This window comes from Phasianus colchicus, chromosome 1, assembly GCF_987193195.1.
Source record: "Phasianus colchicus chromosome 1, bPhaCol1.hap1.1, whole genome shotgun sequence".
Classification (NCBI taxonomy): Eukaryota; Metazoa; Chordata; class Aves; order Galliformes; family Phasianidae; genus Phasianus; species Phasianus colchicus.
In genome coordinates, this window is record NC_143436.1 from 75,061,416 (window position 1) to 75,080,000 (window position 18,585).

General features: G+C 42.9%; 1 protein-coding gene across 4 annotated transcripts in view; it reads left to right on the plus strand.

The window, feature by feature from the left end:
* The first annotated feature begins 12,546 nt into the window (after nucleotides 1–12,546).
* Nucleotides 12,547–18,585, plus strand: part of KCNA1 (potassium voltage-gated channel subfamily A member 1) — an 8,941-nt gene continuing 2,902 nt past the window's right edge. Inside the window, exons 1-5 of one of the 4 annotated variants that reach the window (XM_090148071.1) lie at nucleotides 12,547–13,583; nucleotides 13,697–13,780; nucleotides 13,876–14,047; nucleotides 14,519–14,687; nucleotides 15,104–18,585. The exon at nucleotides 15,104–18,585 is cut by the window's right edge and continues 2,902 nt beyond it. In XM_090148071.1, the coding sequence (XP_090004197.1) occupies nucleotides 15,131–16,606 (1,476 nt within the window). In that variant the 5' untranslated portion in view covers nucleotides 12,547–13,583; nucleotides 13,697–13,780; nucleotides 13,876–14,047; nucleotides 14,519–14,687; nucleotides 15,104–15,130 and the 3' untranslated portion in view covers nucleotides 16,607–18,585. Of the gene's footprint in view, nucleotides 13,584–13,696; nucleotides 13,781–13,875; nucleotides 14,688–15,103 lie in introns of all 4 variants that reach the window. The other 3 variants (XM_090148055.1, XM_090148063.1, XM_090148073.1) reach the window with 3 other exon arrangements.

Consider the following 18,585-nt stretch of genomic DNA (forward strand, 5'->3'; position numbering starts at 1 on the left):
AAAGAACTGACCCATCTTGGAAGTTGGTAGTACTGCCATCTGCTAAAAAAGAAAGGGTGTTCCAGCATGGCTGCAGATGACTGCAAGCTGGAGTGTGAAATGTGGGAGAAGCCTTAAGAGAGATTTTGAAGGAAAGGAGGGCTCTAGTGAGACTAAATAACTTTGGAGTACAATTTCTTGCTACATAAGCAGAGAAAATGCAGTATGCCTCGTGACACAAGAGAAGGCTTTGATCAGGAATTGAAGCAAGAACATTTCTACTGGTGGGGAAGCATTGCTTCCTTTCAGCAGGAACAGGATGATGGGAGTTTCTGTCCCAGCTTGGGAACTATCCAGTAATAAAAAAGTACACCAGGATAAAGACAGTACTATAAAACAATCTGGGAGAGGTTTCTCTTTCAATTTTGGATGGAGATAGAGGTCATGTTTCATTACAAATAAATAGTTCTATTATTCCCTCTTCAGCTTCCCAGCAGCTTTGCTTCAGCAGCGTCAAGCTGAAGATTTTTGTATTCTTCTACTGGCACAGGATCAGGATCACCAAAGTGTGATATGGTTATGAACTTGCAATAAATCCTTCCTACAGAGAAAATTGCAGTCTACAAAGAAAAGTCAAGATGAAAGATGAGAAGGGAAAGTAAAGTATGTGGACCAAGAAAACACTGCTGTTGATGGTTAGAAGTGTGAACATTTTAGGTTTCAGCATCTAACGCTTCATGCTGTCAAATACATTGCCTTTCTTTCTTATCATCAAAGACCAAACAGTTCTACAAAGAAGAGTAGTGACTCAATGAATTTCACAGAATCATAGAATTGCCAGGGTTGGAAGGGACCTCAAGAATCATGAAGCTCCTACCCCCTGCCACAGGCAGGGCCACCAACCTCCTCATTTAATATTAGACCAGGTTGCCCAGGGCCCCATCCAATCTGGCCTTGAACACTTGTAGGGATGGGGCATCCACAACCTCTCTGGGCAGCCTGTTTCAGCACCTCACCACTCTCATAGCAAAGAACTTCCCCCTGACATCCAACCTAAATTGTCCGTCCCTCAACTTAAAACCATTTTACCTTGTCCTGCTGTTATCTACCCTTTCAAAGAGTTGATTCCCCTCCTGTTTGTAGGCTCTGTTTAGGTTACTGAAAGGCTGCAATGAAGTCACCCTGCAGTCTTCTTTTCTCTAAGCTGAACAAGCTCAGCTTCCTCAGCCTGTCTTCGTAGGGGAGGTACTCTGGTCCCCTGATCATTTTCATGGCCCTCCTCTGGACCCTCTCCAACATCTCCCTGTCTTTCTTGTACTGGGGGCTCCAGACCTGGACACAGTACTTCAGATGGGGCCTCACAAGAGCAGAGTAGAGGGGATAATCACCTTTTTGTTCCTGCTGGCCACCCCTCTTCTGATGGAGCCTTGAACTCCTCTATCCACTTTTGAATGTGTCCTCTGGACGAAGAGAAGATTACTTAGTCAAGACTTCATCTCTGATACCTATTCAGTAACAAGACTTAAATTTTCTCTGCATGTCTCAATGTGTTTGAATCTCTGTCGCCTTGTCTGTTAAACTGTTACCAAAATAAGGCAATTTTCAAGCCAGGTGTACTTCCCTCATGTATTTTCCTTTTACTTTTGAGAAAGGAGAAATGAAACTATCAGTCCCCTATAAATAAGCTCTGAGAGTTCATGGCCTTAGCAAGTAGTGGGGTTGTATGTTTATTTCCTTTTATTGAAAAATTTGAAAGCATCAAAGGGACTCAGATATGAAAAAAAAAAAAAAAGCTAGAAGCATAAGTTCACCTTTACAGGCTTATATAATATCCTGAGAGGTGCCATTTAACAGAATTATGGATCCAAATCATCTATATTCCATGGGATGCTGCAAAACTTTGTGGTGATGGATGTAGGAATCATTGCAAGTAGTCTGAAAAATTATGCAAGAGAAACAATAACAGATAACTGTAATAATGCATAAACCAGAAGCTCAAGAAAAATAAATTTACATACTGTATACAAAAAGTATTCATACATATATTCACAATTTGGTTGTTACCTTCAAAAACAGCAAAATTTAAGCACTGTCTTAACTGATTTGTGTGTGTGTGTGTGTGTGTGTGTCAGAGAGAGAGAGAGAGAGAGAAACAGATTCTGAAACGCTAGATCTGATCGGTGATCTGTCAGAAAAGGCCTCCTGCCTTTATCTGTGGTAGGTGTCTACTAAAGTAAAGGATATTTTAGTAAAAGCTCCTCCTTGACTTATTTTCGCAGCCAAATATGTAACAATGCTCACAGGAGACATACATTACTTTCAGAACCCTCTGTATCAGTGCACACAGTAAATCATGAGTGTTGATTATCAGTATGTTACATGTTAAAGCTAAAGCTGTCTGCCAGAACAGCATCCAGATCTTTGTGAAAAATAGAAGTATTATTTCATTGATGAGATCCATTGCAGAAAATTTCTATGGCTCAGCTGACTTTATGGTGGGTAAAAATCATTCTTGTGCAGAGAACATTCACAGGGCTTATGAATCACTTGAATGTCCTTTAAATCCTCAAAGCAGGGATTAAGTAGGACTTTAGAAGAGCATATGATGTTTGCTTGTCCTCAATACAGTGGTGACTTTAACATTATTCAAAATGGCTCCTTTGATTGTTCTGTATTTATGTGGTGTTAATGTCAGTGGATGTCTTTGTTGTTCCCCTGGCCAGCAAAAAGAACAGCCTAGTCTGCCTGTACAGCATTTTGGCAAAGCACAACTGCATACCCAGGTGGACCCTCCAACTACTACTGTAATAATACATAACAGTATTCTGATTAATGTTATACTCCAAGTTGTAATTCACAGCCTCTTCACCTGGCTGCCTAAAAATTTGACTTTTGTCCTTTATGGATTAGTTGGTAAAGTGCATGTTTTCAGAAATGAATTTGCTTTTTCTCCCCCCACTGCCTTTTACCACTTCCTTTTTATTACCCTCAGTTGATTATTTCCTCTGATTTGGCAGAAGAAAGGTCAGAGTTCTGTTCCATACATTGATTTTCCAGCTGGTAGCAACACAATGAGTTATGTGTAGTCACAAGTGTTGCTTTATTTTTACATGAAATTTATTCAAAAATTTACAGCTGTGGATGATCGGAAACAACTCATAATTTATGAAAAATTAAATAAATATCTGTGACCAATTAAAGAAAGTTTTGTTTCAAGACAAAAACTCTTATGTTTACATTTTCTTTTTTTCTATACTACCCTCTACCTTCAATTGCTATAGTCAATGCATTTTTAAATCTCTACTTTTTTTTCCCACAGTGAAATCCCATACACATAGTGCTACAGATAAGATGTTGTACAACATTGCAACCTAAAGATTGTATTTCTATTTACTTTTTAATAATCAAACCAAATGTCATAATTACTTTTCATCTCTGCTGTTGTAGGAAAATGGCCTAAAGTCTGTCCATATATATTTATATAGAGTAGTTTATGAAAGAGCAATTATTTGGGGGGGCAGGGTGAGAGGCAGATTTTGTCTCTGCAGCTAGGCTTGGTGCTTTTTGTTTTACCTGGTTCAGCAAAGGCTCCCTAGGCAAGGCATTAACATATGAGGACAGAGGCAAGGAGAATAAGAGAAATAAAAAGTTTTGGCAGGATGGCAGGGTCTGAATCAGAATAAAGGTAGTGACCTGAGAGTGAAACAAGGAGTGTGCCCCTCCAAAATTTATGTCTGCTAGTTCAGTTACTGGGTTACTTCCAGGGTTCAGGCATCTAGCATCCTACAGGACTGTTTGTTGGGTCCTGCCATTTATCACAGTGGCTGAGATGCTTACCCAGGTATATGCACTGGGGAATGGGGTGTCGTCATCAGATTACCTATTCCAAAACATCTCTTGGCTATAGGAAAAAGAAGAGTTTCAGTAACAACAAAGACTCAGTAACCTGTCTCAGATTTGGAGAATCCTACCATGTGTCTTTGTCTTATATAATAATACACTGTTACTGGAAGAACATTTTAAATTAGCTGCTGGCAAGACATTTTGCACTGTGCTGTTCTGTTTGTTTTGCAATTGTACATCTTACCATACTTTGTACTGTCTGCACTTTGTTGAAAGGCTCTTTATGGCACGTCACACACTTCTGGTGTGTTTCTGCATCACGTAGTACAACAGGATCATGATCCTGGGATCAATCCTCAGGCTACTGAAGTCAGAAAACACTGTTGTACAGTGTTGAAAACTAAGGCATGGACTATTACTTTGAGGCCACGGACAGAGACGGGAAATAATGTAGATGAATGTCCTTTCTTATTTTCTACATTATGCATAAAGAGTCAAAATGTGGGACATAATGGAGCAAACATTTCAGAAATTCCAAAGGAAAGCAGTTTGTAAATAAATTAGCAAGTTGCCACAAATGTAGGGAAAGATTTATTTGAAGTGTAATGGTCCTATTATAATATGATAAATAAGCTCTGAGAGGCATTTTAAGCATCACGAGACTTTATTTTGAGGCTTCAAGGGAAAACAGAAGGAACTGCTCGGAACTAAACTGCTAGGATATGAGAAAGATTTTAAAAACGACCCCAACAGAAAGTGAAGGATTCCCTTCTGCCATAGATCATACAGGATACAGAAGACTTCATTTCTGCCAAAAAGGAATAGGTAACAAACATCTGGAATCAAAAATAAACCCTGGCTCAGATATAGGTGGGACAAGACACAAGAAAGCAAGAATGAAAACAGAATGAGAAGTGAACCACATCAAAAGGTTGGATGCTGATAGACTGAGATGCCTCTCATTTCCTTCATTTTTTCTGACTTAGGATTATTTTGAAATGCATGTTGTTGCCTGAGGACAAGCTTCAAAGTATCTGGGTCTTACTTTAATACAAAGTAAATGCTAGTATGTTCACATATTCAAGTTCCTTATTTTTAAATAAATAATTGCTTTTGCTTCACTTCAGCTTTCTCTCCAGTATACAATAACCATTCTGGCCAGGTAGGTCAGCAATGGAAAGGAAATTGTCTTACTTTTGAAAGGGGACATTCAACTTTAAACTGAAGTTACAGGATAAGTTCAGGCTTGAAACTTACCCTGCTAGGCATTTTAGCCTATCTTTCATGATGACAGTAACGCAAGAGGAAGCCATGTTGCCGAAGCAGCACTACAAAGCAACCTGCACTGGGAGGGTTTATTACAAAAGGACAACAGTAGCAGGAATCATTTCCAATCCTATGCCATGGACACTTGAATAGGAATTCTAAGCATTTTATGCTGCTGTGTGGCTCATTCAACTTTTTGTAGACTTAGAGCCTAAGATAAAAGCCTTGAATATTACCAAGGAAAACAAAGCCAGGCTTTTGATTCACCCAGACTTTTATTTTCCAATTTTTTGTTCATGTGCCATGCTATACAGTAAGTCTAGTAAGGTCCGTACAGTCCCTCACTTCCTTGGTCTTTGTTCAGGTTGTGTCAGGTTGTTTTCCCCAGCTCTGCAGCTGTGCTCAGTTTTCCTCTACTGCTCTCCTATTACTGCAGTTATTACCTATGATCCCTACCAGATTACAGCTGTTTTCCTTTGCCCATCACATCTGCTGCTACTAGCTATCTGTTTTCAGATGTGCTTCATATTGAGCAGCAGCCTCAAATAACTGGTTCTTTTTTTCCCTTTTTCCGTGAGTGGCTTCTTTACATTAACCATTTCTGAGTCTTCAACTCAGCCCCCTCCACGCTCTTTTCTTTAGTCTGTGTATTCCTTGCTTCCCATTAAATCTAAAGAAAAAATCACTGCAGTAGTCCAGTGTTGCTAGGTGAGGAGTGAGTTTGCTATGTGAGAGCAACTTTGTTTGCTCTCACTGTTTTTCATTTGTGATACGCATGACAAGACATCTGGTGCTCAAATCTGTCTTGTTAAGTGCAGAATCACATGAATTTTTCTGCAGTGTGCTATAAGTCATGTCAGAGCACAGAATGTTAAGCTTGTCATACCATGGGAAGGCACTGCTTGGCTCCTGATAGATTCTTGCCAAAGCTTCTTCCAAAGTCACCTCTCAGAATGCTTAAACATGGTCATCTCCAAAGGTATTCTGGAGTGGCAGAAAGATGATTACTGATGAGTGTATTCTGAACACGTGCCATGCTGGGTCATACATGCACTTTGTTGCACACTGGTGTCTGGTTAGTGAAAATATTCATGCTCAAATAAAGCATCCTCTATCTGTAGGTACGAAGTTACTCATTTCCTGATGTCAGTTCTTGTATCTGCAGGGATTACTGCTTGTCCTGCTTTAAATAAAATCCCATCTCACATATGTGCATGCATACACAACACTCAATCCTTTGCCTAGTAACAGGATGGACGCTGCCTGTGGACATTTTTCCTTTTAGTACAGCCACAATCTGTGTGCAAACTGTCTTAATGCCTTTATTATCCAATCCAGACTGTTTTCAGGAGCATTCAGCACTTCTGCATGTTTGTTTGCTTGATTTTCTTTTTCTTTCTTTTCTTTTTTTCTTTCTCTTTTTCTTTTTCTTTTTCTTTTTTTTTCTTTTCTGGAGCTCATATTACATCTTTATGCTGTGCCCAGCACGGACACAACAGAACTGCTTCACCATCACTGCCTGTGCAGGGGCAGCAGCTCCTTGTTTATTCAACTCTGTCCTGGTTGTGTCAGAGCTCCATCAATAAGTGCTCAAGACATTGTGGCTCCAAACTTTCTGTGCCTCTATCTGTTCCAGGGGGTTACTGCAATTTTTTAGGATTGGCTCACTGCTTTGGATTGCCTTTACCATGTTATATAGTTCTCTGCCTGATGCCAGAAGATGATCCTCCCCCTCTACTCTGCCCTGATAAGGCCTCATCTGGAGTACTGTGTCCAGTTCTGGGCTCTCAGTACAAAAAAGACAGGGATCTCTTGGAAAGAGTCCAGCGGAGGGCCACAAAGATGGTGAAGGGCCTGGAGCGTCTCTCCTATGAGGAAAGGCTGAGTGAGCTGGGTCTGTTTAGCCTTGAGAAGAGAAGACTGAGAGGGGACCTGATCCAGCTCTATAAATATCTAAGGTGTGGGGGGTAGGGTGGCGAGGCCAGACTCTTTTCAGCGGTATGTGGAGACAGAACAAGGGGAAACGGCTGAAAACTGGAGCATAGGAAGTTCCGCACAAATGTGCGCAAGAGCTTCTTTACGGTGAGGGTGACGGAGCACTGGAACAGGCTGCCCAGGGAGGTTGTGGAGTCTCCTTCTCTGGAGATATTCAAGACCCGCCTGGATGCCTACTTGTGCGACCTGGTGTAGGGAACATGCTTTGGCAGAGGGGTTGGACTTGATGATCTCTGGAGGTCGCTTCCAACCCCTACAATTCTGTGATTCTGTGATTCTGTGAAATGGTGTCTCTATATGTTAACTGTTTGGACAATTCTGGTGTCTTGAGAGTGGGAGGATAAACAAGAATCTAGTAGTTTATTTTCTATATAAACCCAAAGAAAAAGAAATCCTTCACTACTTTTTGCTCTGAGTATTTTACAGAATCACAGAATCATAGCGGTTGGAAGGACCCCTGGAGATCATCTAGTTCAACCCTCTGCTAAAAGCTCCCTAGAGTGGGTTGCACAGGAAAGTATCTAGATAGATTTTTAAATATTTCCAGAGAAGGGGACTCCACAACCTCTTTGGGGAGCTTGTTCTAGTGCTCTCTGATCCTCACAGTAAAGAAGATTTTCCTCATGTTCAGATGCAACTTTCTGTGTTCCACTTTGTGCCCATTGCCTTGTCCTGTTGCTGGACACTACTGACAGAGCCTGGCCCCATCCTCTTGACACCTCTCCTTTAGATATTTAAGATTATTTATAAGATAGTTATTTATTTATAAGATATTTATAAGATCCCCTCTCAGTGTTCTCCAGGCTAAACAATCCCAGGTCTCTCAGCCTTTACTTGCATGGGAGATGGCTCCTAGTCATCTTTGTCACTGTCCATGGGACTCCTTCTAGGAGATTCCTGTCTTTTTTTAACTGAGGAGCTCAGAACTGGACAAAGTATTCCAGATGTGGCCTCATTAAGGCAGACAAGAGCAAGGATCATCTCCCTTGACCTGCTGGCCATGATCTTTTCAATACACCCCAGGATACCATTGGCCTTCCTGGCCACCAGGGCAGACTGCTCTTTCATGGCCTATCAATTGTCCACCAGCATATCTAGGTCCTTCTCTGCAGAGCTCCTGTCCAGCAGGTCAGCCCCTAAGCTTTACTGATGCTTATGGTTATTTCTCTTCAGATGCAAGACTCTACACTAGTTCTTGTTGAACCTCATCAGTTTCGTCTCTGCCCAACTCTCCAGTCTATCCAGGTCTTGCTGAATGGCAGCACAGCTTTCTGCTGTGTAACCTACCTCTCCCAGCTTTGTATCATCAGCAAACTTGCTGAAGGTGGACTCCATCCCTTCATCCAGGTCATTGATGAAAATGTTGAACAAGACTGAACCCAAGACCGACCCCTGTGGAACAGTGCTAGTTACAAGTCTGTAACGAGATTCTGCTCCACTGATCACCACCCTCTGAGCTCTGCCAGTCAGCCGTTCTCAGTTTACCTCACTATTCGTCTTTCCCGCACTTCCTAAGCTTACCCATGAGGATGCTATGGAGACAGTGTCAAAAGACCTGCTGAAGTCAAGATACACTACATTTATTGCTCTCCCCTCACCTAACCAGCCATTATAACATCAAAGGAGGCTACCAGATTGTCCAAGTGTGATTTTCCCTTGCTGAATCCATGCTGACTACTACTTCTATGGTCCTGTTACCTCCTCAGGGCCAGCCACAGGCTGAAATCATGATTTGGGACTTCTTCTCATCTGCACTTTGATCTTCTGTAGAAGTGTCATTAGCCAACTTTTTGGTCACTGGGATCCACTGTGCATTTCAATTTCTGCTGGGAATGCTGCAGCCATGGTCATTCACACCCTATGGTACCCCAAAGGTGTAAAAAAAGGGGATCATTACTATGGCTCAAAATCCTGTCTCAACTTATGAGAAACACTGAATACTTTTGAATTTGATACATCAAATTGAGCCTGACTTCTTTTACTGCTAATGATTGTTGACTTCTCTCCAGCCCTGTGCATGCTTTTTTGACAACAGTGCAGTTTCTTATTTTGTGCAGATGCCTGATATTTTTCCACTGTTATTGATTTATTCTCTACTCTTTTCTGTAGATCTCGATATCTCTCCTTTACAGTTTCACCTCTGTGACACTGAGCGTGCCAGTGGAGTTTCACGTTTTCATATCTTTCAGGTCAGGTTCATAGCTTTTGAAGTAGATTCAGTCTCCTTAAATTACATGGGGACAGCTATTTAAAATATTTTACCACAAGCAATATATTATATAAGGCCCAAATGACGACCACTATCTATTAATTACTGGGTAGTCGAAGTAGAAATGTTATTTGAGAGAGCCCTTCTTTATATTCATGTTTGCTTTGCTAAAGCATCTTTCTTATATGCTGAAATCATACCTTGAAAATGATCTCACAAAGGAAAAACTTCAGTGTTGCCAAAACTGACTTCTTGGTAGGGTATTACAAGCACTTGTTGCCACAACTGCTTTTTTGTTTTACAGAAATGTACTTCTTCTTCTTGTGTTTCTGCCTTGCTCACATATATCCCTCCTCCTCCAACAGCATTTTGTGTGATCTTCATCTCCAGAGTGATATGGGGAAGGTTAATTCTTTCATCTTTATATCCAGCGGCACTTATGAATGGAGTTCTTCCCCCACTGTTTGTATAAGATCTTATTAATAATCAATACAAATAAAGGAAGGTAAAAATAGATACTGCTGGGAAAGAAATCATGTGTATTAAACACCTGAGTGTGCTTATCCACTAGTTTTATCACAGAAGGAAGAAACTGTTACAACATCATTCAGGACTTCTTTTCAAGTCCTGTTCTTGGTGTGAAAAGTGGGAAATAAAACCTATTTTAAATACTTGGTGTACAGGCCTAAGCAAAATTCTCTTCATTCCACAGGACAGTGCAAACTGTTTGAGTAGGAGTTTCTCTCAATAGAAAGCAGACAGTTGGACAAAACCCTGGGAAAGAAAATGTACAATCATGAAAGGGATCAAAGGTGGAAGTGATATTAGAATTATAAAAATATTGTTGCTAAGGACTTTAATGACAGTTCACACAGAAGTATACTCTTCCAATGGGAACACGCACACAAGATTTTGTTGTTTTCTGTAGCACATCTTGGGCATTGTGGGGTGGATTAGCATTTTATCCTCTCATTTTTTTCTGATTATACAGATGCTTTAGAGGTTCAACTCTATCCTAAAACAGCATGCTTTCTACTCTCCACTCTTCCACCATCACACTTTGTACATATCTGATACACTGATGCATGACAAAAAAAGCAACAAGGTCGTGTCTTTTTCAATAGCAAAATGGCACATGGGAATGAGGGCAGTTTCCACATCCTTTCACAACAATACAGTCCCATCTCATCTTAGTCTAGTATAAAAACAGGTTACCTACTGGCAGAGTGTAAAGCCTATTTTAAAACTACATAAAATCAATGGTTATTTTTAAATTCACCTTCAGATTTACAGTCATTCAATTCAAATTTTCTTAATCCTTACAGCATGATAAGATTTTTGATCAACAACTCTATTTTCTCTCTTCTCTCGAAAGGAAAATGAAAATACAAATCTGTTCTTTCTCATTAGGGAACAGCTTACACTTGCCAGAGCAAAACAAGTAAGACTTCAGCTTTCTCTACAGGGCAAGAATTTGCTAATTGCAGAAAAGGTTCTGCTTATGCCATGCCAACCTATCTTTGACATGTGAGCTTACCAGTTCTGGTTCCCTATGAAAAGTTACTTCAGCAGCCACCAAAGACAGCAGCGAGGTTCCTCAACCTGTGCAAGTCAGAACACCTGCTGCTTCCCCATCTGCTTCTGCTCATCTACACTGCCAAACCAGGCTGAATGGAGGAATCCAAGTGGAAGCATTGCTGAGAGTTTATGTAGGAGAGGTGTGATGCACTGTACCTCCAGATCTAACACCACACAAAGCTGAGCTGTCAGCAAGAGATAAGGGAAGGAAGAGCAACTGCTTTTTTGGCATCTATGGAAGCAGAAAGGCGTCTAGCAGGATTCTAAAAAGCAGCTGCTGTCAATGTTTTTTAAAAAATTGCCTACTACCTATTTCAAGCTTTTGATTGCTTGCTCTTTTTTGCTCACAGCTTCCAATGAAAATTCAGGCTTTGCCATGCTAAGCAAGCCCTCAGGAATGAACAGCCTAGGCTGTTGTGACAAGCAAAGGAAGTACTTTTAGTCCTATTTTTCAGATATAAAAGCAGAAAGGGCAAACTCTCCTGTAAACATGCAGGAAGCCCAGAGCAGAACAGCACCCTGAACTCAAACCTCTGATTGTCAGATCTGCATTTTCATCACACTTGTGAGCACACGAATCTCTTTAAATCAGCACAGGAGAATATAGCACTGCATCAGAGGTGGGTGAGTGCCAGCTTACAAAGCTATTTCTGCAAAGCACTGAATACAGAACTCTGAATATTTTGCAGTTAGCTCTGTGCAGTGTGTCATCCAGGCATGGAATTCGCTGCCATAAGAGGATGTTGAGTCAAAGGCTGTAGCTGAGTTTCTCAAAAAGCTGAAAAGCAGCTTGGTTATCTCAGGCTAAATGAAAACTTTTTTTTTTTTTTTTTTTTTTTTTTTTTTTTGTGGAGTGTGGGCAGGGAATAGGAAGTGGGATGGTGGTTTTTGTGCATGGCCTAGTGCTTCTGAGTCCAAGGCTGGGTGCTGATGCTGAGCCAAGAAATAAGCAGACTGAAAATCAGTGACTGTAATTTTTCAGTGGAAGGAGAGTCTCGGTTTCATTTAGTGTTTGGATTGTTTTGCCCAAGTCTGACAGATAAGAACTTCATCAGAAGCTTTTCAGACCATTTTCAGTGTATGTGTTAATCACTGAAGAGAAAGCATATACCAGGCTAGCCAGGATATCTGTCCCTTTGCACCAGGGTCACTAAACACAATACACAGAATAGCTGTTGGTACAGCTAGGACAAGAGGATTTTACTACAATTTGTGCTCTAGAAGTATTGACCCCTTCCCTCCCAACCAAAACAAAGCACAGGGATAAATAAGAGGGAGACAGAAACTATCCATGAACTCAGGCGGTTAACTATTTCTGGACTGTCAAGGAAGTGATCTTTATCAAAGGTAACGTGAAAGCATAGTGAAACAAGGTCTGTTAAACACTGATTTAGTGTTACTTAGCTCCAGAATGCTTTAGATTACATGGGCCAGGGTTGTTTTTAATCATAACTCCTGCTTTGACAAAATGAGCAGTAGGCTTTTATATAATGGATATTATGCAGAGAATAATTCTGCACTGGCAGAGGAGGGAAGCTGATGACATAATAGGTCTTCTCCCTCTCAAAGTTATGTGATTCATCAATTAAATGAATTCAGTGGGATAAAGCAGCATAAAAGGGCAATTTCCCTCTAACACTGCCTGCTGATTAACTCTTCCTTCCCCATTCCAGGCACACGGCTCGAGAACACCGGCCGATTCCAGCATAATAATACAGGAATGAGCCTCAGCCTGAGTCGAGGTCCGAATCCAGTAGGCCGTGCAGCAGGGAAGTGCCGAACTCTTCAGCGGCAGCCGCCGCCCACCGTGGCTGCAGAACGGCTCCGTGCGGTACGTGCAGAGCTCTGAACCGATCCCGCTGCTCCTCCGCGAATGCCGAGATTGGCCACCGAGAAAAAGCGGCCGCTGCGCACTTCCTTCGGTCCCCACCACGTTATACCCCCCGCCCGGCCCGGCGAAGGAAGGTTATACGTGCACCTGCAATGGGCCGCCTGAATTTCCAGCCTTTCTTTTCTTCTTTCGAGCGATGACGCTCCAAGCCAAGCGGAGACTGCCCGCTTCTTACCCCCTTCCCTGAAGCGCTGCCCCGCCGCACCCCGCCAGGCTGTCCGGCGTGCAACGGCCGGACCCACTAGGCTGGGACTACCTCCCGCATTGCGTCGGGGGCGCGGCGCTCAGTGTACCGCGGCGGCAGAGGCCTCGCGGTGGAGGACAGCTCGCGAATCGGGGGAGTGTGGTGCGGTAGACAGCGTGCCCGCCCCCCTCTTCTGCAACTCCCCCCCTCCCACTGCCAGAGCTGCATCAAACAGCTCTCAGGTTTCTGCTGATGCTGCAGCGTCAAGACATGGCTCGAGTTTGCTCCTCTCTCTTACGTATTCAGCAGTCCATTTGCTCCTGCCACATGCGTCCATCTCCTGCCTCCTGCTGCTGCTGCCGTTGGGACGAGCCAAGAGCCACTCCGGAGATGCGGTTGCGGGACTGCGGCTCTCTCACGACTCTCCAGCCGACGCTGTCCAGCGCCCGGCTCCTTCTCCAGATATCTTAAAGGAAGAGACCGGGAGACCCAGCAGATACTTAGGACAGCCTTTTTTTTGTTTATTAATTCAAGCCTTCGGAAAAAGACACTTTGCACTCTCTTCCACCCGCCGACTCCCTCACTGCGGTTTTCGGCAGAAACTACTTAAACCCACTCGCCCTTGGTGCAGCCTGAGTGTATGAATATTTAAGTGTCTCGCAGGCAGTCCTGTACAGTGATTGCTGTATTATTAAGAGGGGTGCAAGAGGAGGAGGGTTGAGTTTGCCACTGCGGTTTTTGTTTTGCTCAGATTCTTTTGGATGGTGCTGCAAGACGGCTTGTCGCATTCTGGCACTGGCTCCTATTCCTAACCAGCGCATCTCACACAGAGCAGGTAAGGAAAAGCTCCCTCTGTCCCCCAGCTCTTGGACCCTAATTTGACAGTTTGGGTCTGGAATGTCAAAATTCATTCCTATGTCTCCGTCTCAGTTGTATGTAGCTGCTGCAAAGCAGAGGGGAGATGCTTCACTCCTTCTCCCCATATCCCTTCAGTCTGTGTGATGAAGTTGTCAGTGCTCAGCTAAGTCTCCACCATCTGCAAAGTGGGATGCATGGTGGTCAGGAAACTTACAGCAGGAGCTGATCCCAGTGAAGTTGCATGGTAAGCCCTCCATGGAAGCACTCAAGAGGAGCACAGCAAGGCTGCAGGTTCATACTGACCTCTTCCTGTCCTGGAGGTACTGTTGTGCATCCAGGGATGTACAGGAACATATAAGGCTCTTCATATGCTGCCATAATGAGCAGAGCAGGATATTCTTGCTGATGTGAAAGCTAATTCATTGCAGTGGAGTATGTATGTGTAGTGGGGCTTGAGGGTTGATTTATGATGCTTCTTTCTTTCTTGGCAGCCTCCATTCTGCAAGTGAGCTTTATATCTTTAAACACCGAGTATCTCCATCTCTTCCCCAGTGCACGAGAGGACTGGGGCAGTGGGGGAAGGGTGAGGGGGGGCAGACAATGGAAAATTGCTGAGTTGGCATTGCAAGGACTTGCTTCCCAGCTACCTTGTGATTTATTTATTAATTTATTTGTGTGTGTGTGTGTGTGTGTGTGTGTGTGTGGTAACTTCAAGACAGCATCCGCAGTGATGATCAAGTTGGCAAGAAAAGTGGCCGGATCGAGTTAAAGGCGAAAGGAGACAGCTGGGGAGGGGACCCCAGCCAGGAGGTGCACCCCGTACACCCTGGCCTGGGGGGACAGGATCCCTCGCCTTACCTGCCCTCTGCCCTCACCCCCCGAAGGTACTCTCTTTCTTTACTGTCCCTTCATTCCTTATGCCACTTCCTGCATCCCACTTTTTTTTTTCCCTTGTGGATATTTCCAGCCTTTAGGCTTCTCTTCCAGTCCTTCCTCAGGCTTCTCCATTCCCACTCATCCTGCAGTCTCCAAGCCTACCTCCACACCCTGCCTCCCACCATCCTCCACTGAACTGCCCTTGCACTTTCTCCTCTCCTCTCCTCTCCTCTCCTCTCCTCTCCTCTCCTCTCCTCTCCTCTCCTCTCCTCTCCTCTCCTCTCCTCTCCTCTCCTCTCCTCTCCTCTCCTCTCCTCTCCTCTCCTCTCCTCTCCTCTCCTCTCCTCTCCTCTCCTCTCCTCTCCTCTCCTCTCCTCTCCTCTCCTCTCCTCTCCTCTCTTTTCTTCTCCTCTCCTCACTTCAGCCTGGGTCCCCCATTCTCTGTGCCACAATGACTGTGATGGCTGGAGAGAACATGGATGAGACTTCTGTGCAACCTGGCCACCCCCAGGATAGCTACCAGCCCGCTGCCCATGATGACCATGAATGCTGTGAGCGTGTAGTGATAAACATTGCTGGACTACGCTTTGAGACGCAGCTAAAGACCTTAGCCCAGTTCCCCAACACACTGCTGGGCAACCCCAAGAAGCGCATGCGGTATTTTGACCCTTTGCGCAATGAGTACTTCTTTGATCGAAACAGGCCCAGCTTTGATGCCATCCTCTACTACTACCAGTCTGGGGGACGACTTCGCCGGCCTGTCAATGTTCCCTTGGACATGTTCTCTGAGGAAATCAAATTTTATGAGTTGGGTGAGGAAGCCATGGAGAAGTTCCGGGAAGATGAAGGGTTCATCAAAGATGAGGAGAGACCCTTGCCAGAGGGAGAGTACCAGCGCCAAGTATGGCTCCTCTTTGAGTACCCAGAAAGCTCTGGGCCTGCAAGGGTCATTGCAATAGTCTCTGTTATGGTGATCCTCATCTCCATTGTGATCTTCTGCCTAGAGACATTACCTGAGCTGAAGGAGGACAAGGAGTATACAGTGCATCGTACTGACAACACCACTCAGGTCTACAAATCCAACATCTTCACAGATCCCTTCTTTGTTGTGGAAACCCTATGCATCATCTGGTTCTCCTTTGAGCTGGTGGTGCGTTTCTTTGCTTGCCCCAGCAAGACTGAATTCTTTAAGAATATAATGAACTTCATTGACATTGTGGCCATCATCCCTTACTTCATCACCCTGGGCACTGAGATGGCTGAGCGGGAGGGGACTCAGAAGGGAGAGCAGGCCACCTCCTTGGCCATTCTAAGAGTCATCAGACTGGTAAGAGTCTTTCGAATCTTCAAACTCTCCCGGCATTCTAAGGGACTCCAGATTCTGGGACAGACCCTCAAAGCAAGTATGAGAGAGCTAGGTTTACTAATCTTCTTCCTCTTCATTGGGGTGATCTTGTTCTCTAGTGCGGTGTATTTTGCAGAGGCTGAAGAACCTGAGTCTCATTTCACAAGTATCCCCGATGCTTTCTGGTGGGCGGTGGTATCCATGACCACTGTGGGCTATGGTGACATGTACCCTGTGACAATTGGAGGCAAAATCGTAGGCTCCTTGTGTGCCATCGCTGGTGTGCTGACAATTGCCCTGCCTGTACCTGTCATCGTGTCCAACTTCAACTACTTCTACCACCGAGAAACAGAAGGGGAAGAACAGGCTCAGTTACTTCATGTTAGCTCCCCAAATTTAGCATCTGACAGTGATCTTAGTCGCCGCAGCTCTTCCACTATCAGCAAATCTGAGTATATGGAAATCGAAGAGGATATGAATAATAGCATAGACAATTTTAGGGAGGCTAATCTCAGAACTGGCAACTGCACTGTAGCCAACCAAAACTGTGTTAATAAAAGCAAGCTGCTGACTGATGTATAAACAAAAGACCAAAATCCCCACTCACAGCTTGAAGACTTAAGTGACATAGTCACATTTTGTAGATGCTTTACCGATAGTCTTTGAATGCTTTATTTACCTCGTAAATGCATTGTTGCATTGTGAGTTTTTGTTCAGCGATAAAGAAGCTTCCAGGATCCATGAATGATAAAATTTTGTTTACTTTAAAAAAACCCACATTTTCCACCTGGTAAATTATAACTATTTGAACTAGTTAGGTTTTGAAGTAATGATGCTAGACCTAAACTCTTCCTGTTCCATCCACTTTTTTTTTTTTTTTTTGACACACTTAAGTTCAACTAAGGAAAACAATTTTTAAAACTGAAGCATATGCATGGATTCCAGTAAAAATATCCTGCAAACATGCACAGTTGCAAGAGAGTGAATCAGATAATAGTAAAAAGGTATTAACATGCAGAAAACATTTACCATTGTTTTTATGAAGGGATGCGAATTTTCCTTCTGCACCCTATGTGAGAGAGTACATAGTTCCAACCTACACATCAGCACCTTATTTAAATACACTTAAGGCTGGTCTTTTTTCTATTCATAGGAGAATTATTTAAAAATAGCAAACAGAACTGAGGCAAAACATTTGCACTGCTGCTAAGTTCTCTCATGCGCAGATGATCTTAATGCACTTTCCCCTGTCCAGAACTGTATACAAAACTTCTTGTTCTTCTGTTGCAAGGCAGCACAATATAGTTTAATATAAGCATGTTTGAATTTGATGCTATTTATTTTATAATCGCATGCCTGAAACTTTACCTCAGACAATAATGGATAAGCTTTTGTTTGAAATGAATCTTCTAAAAATAGGTCCTTTATCTCTCCTTTTTCCTTTTTTTCTTTATTTTGGGTTGCATTCACCAGAAGTGCACTACTTAACTTACTTACAACAAATTGTTGACTAGTACTTTAAAGTGTATGTTAGTCAAATGGGAACAATAACTTTTGGAGATCAAAGCATGTTCAAATATTCAGCATTATGGCCTATTTGAATAACGTGTAACTGAAATTAACTAATGCATGAATTCAATAATAATCATTTAAAAAAAATAATAATTAAAAAGTGCTTAATAGATCAAAGGCCTGAATGAAAGATTACAGAAACCTGTTTCCTGCACTGCTCAGGAAACTGTGTTGGCTTTTGTCCAGGCATTGTCAGAAAGGGATATATTCCATCTCTTAAAGAGAAAGATATATGGAAAACTAAGAAGACAGTTATATATAGCAGCACCTAAAATCTAGTATACTTTATATTTGAAAGATGTAGATGCATGCTTTTTGGTGCATTCTCAGAATGTAAATGAAACTTATCTACTATATGCATCCAAATTGCAGCAGCTGTTTTGTTTTTTTTGTTTTGTTTTGTTTGTTTGTTTGTTTTTTCAGTCATTTGAGATTTTTTTGTATTCCCCTAAAACTCACTGAAGAGACTTAACTGATTGATTTAAATAGTTGTGCAGTGCCTTTATCTTATATCCTCTAAACTGCTGAAAGTGCCTCCAGGAATTGAGCTGATCAGAGGTGAAGAAAGGGCAAGGACCAACACACCGGAAGAATAGTTTTGCACTGCCTCTTGGCTCAGCACAGAAAGCTATAGAGAAGGAAGGAAAGAGCAACCGTGAGTGAGAGCAATCCAGAAGAGGCAGGCAAAGAAAACCAGCATCCTGTGAGATAACTTCTTTCCTTTGCCAGTCACTGCAAGGCTTAGCATTTTCTTTTGCCAAATAAATTGCAGCTATGTTTATGTAAGACTTAAATTTTCCCTAGGTTGCTTATAGGGATATCACTGCCTTCACTATATCTGCCCTTGAGAGCAGCCCTGTGGAGAAGGACTTAGGGGTCCTGGTGGATGAAAAGCTGGTCATGAGCCAGCCGTGTGTGCTTGCAGCCCAGAAGGCCAACATAAAAAGTTGTGGCTAGCAGGGAGAGGGTGTGATTGTCCCCCTCAACTC